Consider the following 11,170-nt stretch of genomic DNA (forward strand, 5'->3'; position numbering starts at 1 on the left):
GGGGGGTGTGTGGCCGGCCCTGGACAGAGGTGGGGTGTCTGTGTGTGTGTGTGGGGGGGTGTGTGGTGTGTAACGCGAAGGGCAAAGACCACGTTTCAAAGGAGAGCAATTCCCCCGCAGGACAGAGGAGCAGAGGCCGTTCAACCCCTTCGCCCCCCCAACCCCCTACAATATCTCCTTCCCACAATATCGACTTTGTGCCTGTGCTTCAATACTTACCCTTGTGTTTAAATTAGCGGGGCAGATTTATAGCTCCCTCCCTTTTAAGTAATTTATTGTGGTAAATTAGTTTATATTTGAACAGACTCTCGGTCTCCTAATTCGCCTTCGCCCAAACAGGTCCGCAGCTGCATCGCTCCGCGGCCTTTGGAGAGACACTGAAACGCACTCAGGCGTTGAACCATAAACCCCACTTCAATTCGTTTCCATCCACACCGGAGAGTCCTTTCAAACCAAATAAAGTTCGGGGCTTGATTTAAAAGGACTCTCCGTGCGCGGGATTTATAACCCCGGGGGTATTTCACCGTCCTCCCCCGGCGGTGCTTTGCAAAGTCCTTTAAAACCCACTTCAAGATCTCAACCGCGTTATCTTCTTTACCGCGGTGAACCGAATTATCTTATCTTTACCCCAAGCACAAAGTTAAATCGGGGCAGCAGCCCCGCTCCCCCCCGGGCTGCCTCCCCGGCTCGGCTTTTCCTCCCGCGCCGGAGGTGCTCGGGAGCCGTTTCTTTCCAGGATTTTCTCTTTGTCTGGGAAAATCCGTCGCGCTGTGCGGGAAGGGATCGCCCCGGTCCTGCCGAGGGAGGTGGTGGCGCGGAAATCTGTTCTCCGCTTTGAATTCGGTGGTTTGGGATCCGGAGTAGTGGCCGCCGTCCTCTCTGCCGTTTATTTTTGCTCTCGGATAGTGTAAGCCGCTCTTAAGTAGCGTAAACTATTCTTTTATTATTATTATTTAATTATTTATTGCAATTTTTTTCTTTCTTTTAACTTCATACATTTTATTTTTATGTCCCATTTTTCCCTTTTTAATTTTTGTTCTTTTTCTTTTTTCTTTCTGTTGGATCGTTATTAATATTATCGAAGTTTTTTTGAAAAAAAAAAAAAAAAGACCGTATTTTTCTTCGAAAGAAAATAACATTTCAGGGGGAGGAATTTAGTTCAAAAAGAGAGAGAAAAGCGGTAGGAGGAAAGAGACCGACTCTCGGTCGAGGTGTCCCCTCGGTTTTGCCCGGGGCTGCCCGTTTGCCGCGGAGCCGCGGTCGGGGCAGAGACGGACCGGGGGACGGAGCTCGGAGCTCCGAGGCTTCTTCCCGGGACTTTCGCTGGGGCGGGGGGCGAGAAAAGCGAGGAAAAGCCTCACTAACCGCCCTTTGGGACCGCGGGCGACCGGCGATGCCCTCCGGGGGAGCCCCGGGGCGAGCGGAGCCGCAGCCCCGTGGGCAGCCCCGAGCCCTTCCCCGGCCGGGCCGTCCCCGCCGCCCAGCGACCGAGGCGCCTTGATGGAAATCAGGGAAATCGTCCCAATTTGTACCCCTTCTGCTCCCCCCCAATTTATTTTTGCAGCCCGCTGCAGGGATAACCCTGCGCTCTCCCGCTGATGGGCTGCCTGCCGCTTCCCCTGCCAGGGAGACCCTCAGCCGTCCTCAGCCCTTTGGGGTCTTTTGGGGTGGGGATGGGGGATATCCTGGTTTTGAGCAAATTATTAAAAAAATTAAGGTGTGGAGGGAATAAAGGGGTTTTGGTCCACACTTTGTAGGGTGGAGGTAAACTCCCCCCCAGGCAGGGATTGTCCCTCACAGCGGAGTAGTGGGGCACGGAGGATTTGGGACGCTCTCCCGCAGGGTTGCCGTGGGCAGCCCGGCTCCGGGTGGCCCTGTGGGGTGGGGACGGCTCCTGACCCCCACACCTTGGGTCTCTCTTCCAGAGTACCTGGAGGAATTCCCCGGGGATGGCCGGGAGTGCGTCAACTGCGGGGCCATGTCCACGCCACTCTGGAGGAAGGACGGCACCGGGCACTACCTGTGCAATGCCTGCGGGCTCTACCACAAGATGAATGGCATCAACCGGCCGCTCAAGCCACAGAAGAGGCTGGTAAGAAGGGGAAACCCCCACAGGGAACCCCCAAAACACCCCGGGGGTGGCTGGAGGGCAGGACCCAGGGGGGCTGTTGCGGTGTCTGCGCTGTGTGGGTCTCTGTACTTGTGTTAGGGCCCATTTGACCTTCAGTTCCCCGACGCGTAAAATGCCACCGGCACTGGCAGGGGCCCCTTGTCGCGGTGCAGAGCCGGTTCGGGTGAGGAGGAACGGAGTGAAGCCAGAGGGATCGCTGCCCCGGCACGGCTGGTGGGCAGCACGGAGAGCAGAGGGGAATGGGGGCCGATCAGCCCTTCCTGCGGACCGGGGCTCTGCGGGCTTCCCCCGGCTCCGTTCCCACAGTGGGCACGTTGCTTTTTATTCTATAATAATAATAATTATTTCCTAGTTCTTCATGCAGGCACACGCGGTGTAGGCAGGGCAGTCGAACAGGAGATGTGGCTGACCCTGAGCTGGCCCAGGTGGGTCTGCGGCCGCTCGCCACGGGAGCAGGATGAGGCCCAGTTCCCCCACTACCCAAAGGGAGAATTTGGGGTTTGGTAGCTCCCAGTTTCTCTGCAGGTTAAAGCAGTAATTCCCTGCCGCAACGTGACATAGGGCTTCTTCCAATTGGGATCCCACTGTGAGAGAGGAAAGGCGCCTCTGTTTTTTGGTTTTTTTTTTTTTTGTTTTGTTTTGTAGAGTCGCTTTGGGATGTTTAAATTTGGTGGTAACAGTTTTGGTTTCAGAGCCTGTCATCAGAAGCCGTCATTACAAACAGGATGTTTGTGGGAGCCGTGCTGGGGAGCAGCTGGGAGCTCCTTTTGCTTTCGCTCGGGGTGGATTCCCGCAGTTATTTATTTATTTTTTTTTTTTTGCATTGCAAAACAAATTATTAGCAATAACCCAAGAGTGACAAGTTTCTGTGTAAGAAAACCATTAAAAAAAAAAGCTGGGATTGAGCAAGATGTTTCATTCTGATTCCAATCCCAGAAATGCGGCTCTGGATTTGCAAACTGAACTGAGCGGCGGCTCTGTGGAAAATCACCCTGTTTTGTTCATCGCATGGAAATCGAGGCATTGCTGTGAAACATTTAGCGTTATCCGACAGGATTTGCCTGTCTCACCAAAACCCTCCTCATCTCCTTTAATGTAAAGACATTAAATGTGCACCGCGGCAGTGGGCTCCGGTCGCTGCTGTGCCGCAAATCTCAGAGTTACACGGCCGATTTCTTCAGAGCAAATACGGTCCGTGCATAGAGAGATCGGTGCAAACCAGTTTAAATCCAACTCCGCATTTTGGACTGGCGTCAAAATGTGGCGTTGGATAAATTTCCAGGGGTGGGGTTTTTTTTTTGGTTTTGTTTGGTTTGGGTTTTTTTGAACAGCTTTTCCCCAAAGGAATTGGAGAGGTCTCGCTGCTATTCGGTGTTTTATTTCGGCGTGTGGGAAGGCGGCCAGCCTTGCCTTGCCTTGCCTGCACCCTGCCCGCCCGCTGCAGGCAGCGCTGGGGAGCCCCGAGCTCCTGCCTGCGCCTCTCTCCCTGCTGGCGCAGCCCCATACGCAACACCCGGGAGGCATTTTTTCGGCAAATATTTCAGCAAAGTTTTCTGGTGGAGGACGCCGCTTCGCAGAATTAAGACCGTTTCCCAGGGACAAGCAAATCTCGCCGGGAATTATCAAAGCGCTTCCAACCTTTTTTTATTGTTATTTTGGCTATCAATCCAATAACGAGAAAGCCCAAATGAAAGAGCTGATTCTCATCCAGGGGAAACGCTTCAGTAAGGCTGAAATACCTGAGGGGGTTTTGTTTTATGGATTAGTAAAGGGGCTGCAATTTTGACTTTCCATCCTGGCTTTGGAACGAAACGTTTCAAAATCTTGGGTTTTCCCAAGGGTTTGAAACGTCATGTTGCAACAAGTCCTGCCCCGTCGGAGGAAGGGGGATCCACTGATGATGGGCGAGAGGGGGCCAGGCGCACTCTGCACATCCACCACCGAGGGAGCGACCTGCACCCCTGTGGCTTGGCATGTATGTTCCCCGAGCAGTTTCCACACCGGGGGATGTCTTCCCCACTCGGAACATCACCCACACGGACTGGGGGGGAGCGGAGCGGTGAAGGCAGTCACACACCATCGCTCCAGGAAGGATGAAATCGGCTGTTTCACAATGGGGTGAAATACAGACGCAGGGAGGAAAAATGGTTGCTTTTGTCCTTTACGTTACGACCTTTGTTCTGTAAGTAGAGGCTGCGCTGGGAGTTATTCGGACTTCTGTTTTCACAAAGCAAAGTCCCGCTGAAAGCCCCAGAGAACGCAACGTGGCCCAGATAACACCGCGGGAATGACGTCCTGCAGCTCGGTAGCGCTCAGCTTGTTTGTGCGTGGGAGAGGGCGAGTAATAGTAGTGGAGTTTCCAGTTCATTTTTTGTTTCTTTCTTTTGAGATAAGGGCGCCATCCCCTCCGCAGCAGGGACAGCCGTTTCGCTGCAGCCTGTGCCCGGATTCAAAGCGCCGCGGCTTTCGGCAGAAAGGATGTGCCTTAGAGCAGGATGGAAGCAGCGCTTTATTTTAGGCAGTATCTTTTCTAGCCAAAGTTTCTTGGCACGTTTCCCAAGGTGATACCTTAGGCCCAGTCCTAAAAACCAAATGGCTTTTATCATCCCAGAGCCGGTGGTGGAGGTGGATGGCTCCGTCTTTGCGTGTGCCATTCCCCCGTGTTCGGCGCAGAGCCGTGCCGCGCGGTGCGGCTCCCACACCATCCTGAGCGGAAGGACTAACCCGGAGCTGAGGTTTGCTGCCTTGGCTCAGGGGGTGTTTTTTCAGCCTGTCTTTTTTTAGGGTTTGCAATGCATAGTGCGTTCGGTGACGCTTTTTGGGAATGTGGGGATGGGACTGAGCACAGCCCTGGGACAATCTAATATGACCTAGAGCCACGCAGCGTTCATGCTGTGTGCCTTGGCTTTCTCCTGGCCATCAGTTCTTGCTGCTCCCTCATCCTCCAAGGTGCAGCTTTGCCCAGAGCCACGGAAACAAAGGCAAACCTCCGAGGATACCTCTGCCTTTGGCTCTGAGCCTGGGATCTGCCCGGTTTCGGGAGCTGAGCTCAGGTATCTCAGCACGCTTTGCTGCAACCTCTTTCCTACCACCGCCAGGTCCCCGCTGTCCTGCCAGCAAAGGGGGACAGGGACGCGTTGATTAAATCTGGAGGTTCAGAGGCTTCTTTTTTTTCCTGTGAAACCCCGTGGTTTCATTTCCGCCTTTGAAAAGGAGGTGCAGCAAAGTCTCTGATGGCTTTGGCCTCCCTTGGAAGGATCGGCCCTGCCGGCTCCGAATTTATTGGGCTCTCCAGGCAGCGCTCACACACGGTTGATTCCATAGGCACCAACTCACCATTCCTTGAGCTTATCAGCAGCTCTTGGCTGTCAAACCCGGTCGGTGAAGAGTTTTTGTTTGAGTGTATGCTGCATTTGTATAAATAAACGCTGGAGCACAATGTTGAAGTCAACAACTTCCTAGACAAGGTCAGAACGGTACAAAGGCAGCCGGGTGGAGGCAGGCAGAAATGCATTTTCTTTTGAGGGAACTGCTGGGAAACCAGCAATAACGTATTGTACCCTCGTCCTTCAGTGGGCAACGGTAGCCTTGACTGTCTCTTTCTCGCTAAGCTGGCAGGTTGTGGTGCAGGACCAGGTTCTGGTGGGGTTTCTGGGGTTTAAATTGTAATATTTGGTCATGGAGGATGGTTTCTGCTCTCCCTGGCTGGGTGAGGAGGAGGCAGCCCACAGGGTGATGTGCAGGAGATGCAGAAGGCACGTGCCCCGGCAGAAGGCCCGTGAGCAGGTTGCGATGCAGTGCTGGTAGGATGAGCAGAGCTCTGGCAGGGCTGGCGTCACCCTTGGGCCACCGGAGCCACAGGTCTTCTTGCCATCTTGTCTGCAAGCCACAGACAAAGTGTTATATGAAATAGGGACAGCGTGTCGCTCACTCCCAGGGACCTGCGATGGCCCAGAAATCTTGGGGCTTTCCAAAGGGCTTTGTGTTGGCCTTCCTCCATCCGCAGGCGATGACAGATCTCACCAGCCCACACCGGGCACAATTACCCCAGGGCTGAGTGCCTCCAAATTCCCCTCTGCACCCGTGGCAGGAGCTGGATCTCAGAGCCCTTGCACCCGTCGGGTGCTCGGCACCTCCCTCTGCTCCCACCGGGGCTCAGGCCCCTCCTGGTTGCAGGGATGACCGGCACAGCCCCGGCCTTGAGGAAGCTCTCGTGGCTGCTCCGGGATCTTGCTGCGACAGCGTGTCCCATATTAGGTACGAGGATTGCTGTCCCCTCCTCTGTGCCAGGCTTGTCAGCTCACACCTCAGCGTATTATTAGTTTTGCCTGGCTATTTCTTGAAGGCTAAATAATTTCCAAAGCAATACTGTTATTTGCAAATAGTTGCTGAGACCTCTTTGCTGAGCAACGAGCGAATCAAAGCTTGGGCATGTCACTTGCGTCTCTTGAAACTCAAAGCTGATCTTTATTTGACTGCTAACCTTGTAAAAACATTTCATTTTTATTCCTGCTCTTCCCACCTCATTCGTCATATTGCTCAGTCGTGATATCAAGCAATAACGGAAGAATAAACAAACAGGGGGTTCTTCAATGCCTGCATCACCTATCCTCTGCCTTTGAGAGGAATCAAAGTGATTTTTCTCAAGGCTGAAGAACATATTCGAACACCTGAACATGGAGAGCCTGTGAGATGACTTATGTCACTGGCATCTTATACTTAGTGAGGTCTTTTGTTAAAATAGTTTCAGTACCAAGTGTTAAGAGACTTTCAGATGAAATGCCTGTTGAGCTGACAAGTCTGTATATAGAATTTTCCAGTGGCTTGGAGTACAGTTGTCAGAAACGCGTTTGCTGCTTCTGCCAGAATATTTTCCTTCTCCACTTGGAAGTATTAACGTTTCAGAGCCAGCGATCACGGCACTTACAAAATATGTCATTAATTAATGCTTTCACGGTGTTTCTGCAGCCTGTAAGAGAACAGATCATCTGCGAGACGTGCAAAGAATAACCTCCCTGGTCCCATCATGGGCCAGTTCAGTTTGGTTCTGCTCAGTTCAGCCAATTGATTCCAGTTGTCTTAAACGAGATTAATTGGGATGTTGCTAACTTTAGTGGTAGTTCTGAGTGCAGAAAGACAGAAGAGTTCACTTGAAGTTGTGAGGAGTTTTCTTTGTGCGCGTAAAGCCTGGCTGGCACTTTCCATCTCTCTCTCCATCCGAGTGGATCTCCTGGAGGAAAGTTCTCTGTGCTCTGAGTCCTGATCACTTCCAGCAGATTTGTTGGAAGTTTGCAAAATGACCTGCAAGGATATTTGTCAGGTTTATCAAGCTCAATAAAAAAAGCATTTGCAAATTAGAATGATCTCATTTGAATGTAATTTCTTTGGTCTGAATTTGGCTATGGTGCGTGTTTCACATTTTCCAGGAAATCGGTGTAATTGGAAATTTTATTTTTATATGAAGGGAAACTTCCCAATTAATCATTCCTACATGTGCATTCATGTGTGTGTTTACTTGTTTTGAAGTCTTCATCTAGACGTGCTGGCCTATGTTGCACTAACTGCCACACAACCAACACCACCCTCTGGAGAAGGAACGCCGAAGGGGAGCCCGTCTGCAACGCCTGCGGGTTGTACATGAAGCTCCACGGGGTGAGGAGCGCATCTGCACCGGGAGGGACTCTTTGGGCACCGGGATCACCACCTAGCAGGTTCAGGATATTGGGTCTGGAAGGACCAACCTCCAGACTGTACCCCGAAGAGCCGTAACCCAGTCCTGTCTCCTTGAACAGTTAAAAGCTCAGTCTACTGACGTTCTCCAGAATAAGGCTAAGGGGGTACTGGAACACTTTTAGGAGGTACCTGCATAGAGGAGAGAATTCTGGCACTAAGTGGCTCTTAATTAGGTTGTTTTCCAAGTTACTCCCCAAAAAGAAAGCTTACCAGGCTCCGGTAGCTGGAGCACGAAGCTCCCCAAACCCAGACTGGAGATAAGGAGCGTACTTCTTCTAGATGTGGTAATTAAGAATGTGTGAAGGATGGTAAGGAGTCCCCATGGAGGCTGGCTGATAAAGTTTATCCGCAGCGGATGGGAACTGTTGGTAACATGTCCACCAGCCCAAGAGGAGACTTCATCCCTCCATACAGGCCTCTTCAAACTTCTGCCATAAAGGTTAAAGTCTCTTTATCCCATGACCGTTCCCTCTGAGCCATGTAGGCTTTTGCTCTGTCAGTGTAATTTAATAGGGCCCTGTCATAAAGGTCACTAATAAATCAGGAAAAGGAAAATAGGAAATAAAGGAAAAAACAAAATTTGTGGGAAAGCCTTAGCTCTTAGCCTTATACATCTTCCAGCCAAGGCCTGTTGCAGAGAAAAATAGCAGTTAGTGAAGGACAAGGACTTTAGGTGCTTTGCATGAGCCACAGCACGTAAATAGGGGAGCAACACATGTGCGGGAAGGAGCTAAGTAAAATATAATATTAACAATTCCAAACTTTCTGTATGTCAAGGTACCACGACCTCTGGCCATGAAAAAGGAGAGCATCCAGACGAGGAAAAGGAAGCCTAAAAACATTACCAAAGGCAAAACCTCCACAGGTACAGTAGATTCCTCAAGGGGACTTGGAGCATAACTCACCTCAACATGTCATCTGCAAGAAATTATGATCATTAGAAAATAATACCGTGATTTTATTCCCTGATGATTGCTTTAGATGTAGGGCTCGTATTTATGCGGAGACCTCACGTGGAAGGAGGATGCTGGGTGGGAAATCTCGCTGCTGTCACGTTCCCGTGAGGTTCTCCTCCACTCTGGACACCCGGCGCCAGCCCAGCAGCGCTCGTGGTCAGGCAGATCTGGGCTAAATTGAGTAATGGGAAAAAACGGGGCTGGGAATGGTGTGTTAAAGAGTCAAAGGGAAGATATCAAGACACATTCAACATCAGCCTGTCCCAGGGCCAGCACTGCCAGGCTGTGAAAGGCCGCTCCTCCTCCTCCTCCATCAGCATCTTGGCAGCCAAATGCAAAGCTTTACCCTGACAGACATGCGGTGGAGAAAGAGAACAGTAAAGTCGTGCCATGAGACGTGATGGCAGCCATTAAATTTTAAATTTCCTTCAGAGCAGATTTGCACCCATGTTGCTTCACCGTCGTGTACCGATTGTCTTCCAGGGTCTACGACTTCGGCCACTAACTCCCCTTCTTCCATTACGAACTCAGACAGCACGGTCACTTTAAAGTCAGAGCCCAGCACGACCTCGCAATATCCTGGACAAACCATTGTGTCGGTGTCCCAGGTAAGGCACAGGGGCCCGCAGCCATCGCCTGCCGGGGTGGATGCTCCACACACCTCGGTAGTCACTGGCCTTGACGAGGCTAAGCAATTAGTTCATTGCATTGGGGGCCACCAGCCTGATGGACTGCCTCAGACTGAGGAAAGCAGGGAACGTGAGCCAGGACTTTGCAGACCATGAAGGGCTTCAGCCTGTTGCGTCCCCATCAGCTCTTCCATCATGCAGTGCGGAACTGGGAGGTCCAAGCTCTGCTGCCGCGGAGATGATCGGTGGTGAACTGGCTTCGGCTCAGAGCTGAGTTAGATTCCCATCTTCTGCCATGAAATCCTGAGAGTTACAACCCTGTCGAGCTGGTGGGATCAGCCCAGGGTGGAAACCTCTGTAGCTCCCAAGAAAAGGCTCCCTGGGCATACGTTATCTGTGCTTTGTAGCCCCGAGGTGCTCAGGGCTCACAGAGCTGCAGTGCTGTCAGAGACCCCAGACTGCAGGGCTGCGCTTCTGCCCCGAGGATTTCTTTGGGGCAGGTTGCAATTTTGTCTTGGTGGTGGGGGGGGGAAATGGCTCTAAATCAACCCGCACATCCAAATTTTGTGACCCAGCACTATCTTTATGCTGAGTCGAAGCTGGCCACGTGTGCGCGGAGGGGAAGCTCAGCACCAGCGCCCGAGCACCTGGCGCGGCGCCAGCGGCGCTGTATGGGAGAGGGGTGGGGTTTTTTTGGCTGAAACCGATAAATCTGATTTGTGCTGTGCTCTTAAAAAATATACACGCGCCTAGAGATCTCCGAACTGGACATGTTTAGTCAATAAATCAATGCAGATGGGCCCTGGGATACCTCCTCCCCTCTTGGTCCTTGTGCTTGCTGGGGATGGAGCACCCTTCCTGCCCGGCTCCGGGCTCCCCCGAAGGGCAGCAGCATCATCAGAGATAACCCACTCTGTTCAAAATCCATCCTAGTCCTACCACCGCGTTATGACAAGGGGGAGAGCGACCCGTTGGCTGATCACGGGCTTTCTGATGACTTTCTTCTCCCCTCCCTGGGCAGGCGCAGAGCCAGTCGGACGAGGCGCTGGCCGGCGGCCACAGCGAGTTCAAATTTGAGCCCGAGGACTACACCTTCTCCCCCACCACCATGGCCCCGCAGCCTGGGCTGAGCGTGCCGCTCCGGCAGGACTCCTGGTGCGCCCTGGCGCTTGCCTAGAAACCCCCTAACCTCCAGCAAAAAGCCTCGGGACCAACGTTTTCGGCTGGCCCTGCAAACGGCGGACGGGCAGGAGGACGGGCTGCCCCCAGCGCTTCGGGGCCGCGGGGTGTCGAGCCGCGGCCACAGGACAGGTTTCTCTTGGAGGACGCGCGTGGAAAACGTTGGCTGGATGGGGCCGGGATGGCCCCGCTGTGGCACCGGCTCCCCAAACAGCTCGTCCTCAGCCAGAGCGACCCAGGGTTGCCTCCCCGAGGCCAGAGCCCCGGGGCCGCCTCCGTTTTCCAGAGGAAAGCCTTCCTCCTTTGAGATGAAACCAGCAAATAAATGCATCCCAGAATCTATGTTTATTCGCAATGATTTCTCCCTCCTATGACTCCTCTGTGTGCAATTTATTCCACTTTCCAATAAAGACTGTAATAACATGGCACCAAATAACTTAATTTTATTAAAATGTAAACTGTGTGGCCTCCCTTATGTTTTATTGGCCACAACAGGAAGAAAAGAGGAAAAAAAAAAAAGGCAACGGCTGTTTTAAACATTT

The 11,170-nt window shown here is 52.3% G+C and overlaps 1 protein-coding gene across 1 annotated transcript in view; it reads left to right on the forward strand.

The window, feature by feature from the left end:
* GATA5 (GATA binding protein 5) overlaps positions 1–10,645 on the forward strand; it is a 184,006-nt gene extending 173,361 nt beyond the window's left edge. Inside the window, exons 2-7 of the mRNA XM_009893582.1 lie at positions 1,145–1,205; positions 1,926–2,092; positions 7,658–7,783; positions 8,642–8,729; positions 9,304–9,428; positions 10,471–10,645. Coding sequence (XP_009891884.1) covers positions 1,145–1,205; positions 1,926–2,092; positions 7,658–7,783; positions 8,642–8,729; positions 9,304–9,428; positions 10,471–10,626 — 723 coding nt within the window. The 3' untranslated portion in view covers positions 10,627–10,645. The remainder of the gene's footprint in view (positions 1–1,144; positions 1,206–1,925; positions 2,093–7,657; positions 7,784–8,641; positions 8,730–9,303; positions 9,429–10,470) is intronic.
* Positions 10,646–11,170: the final 525 nt, after the last annotated feature.

This window comes from Charadrius vociferus, unplaced genomic scaffold, assembly GCF_000708025.1.
Source record: "Charadrius vociferus isolate BGI_N301 unplaced genomic scaffold, ASM70802v2 scaffold259, whole genome shotgun sequence".
In the NCBI taxonomy this organism is placed as follows: Eukaryota; Metazoa; Chordata; class Aves; order Charadriiformes; family Charadriidae; genus Charadrius; species Charadrius vociferus.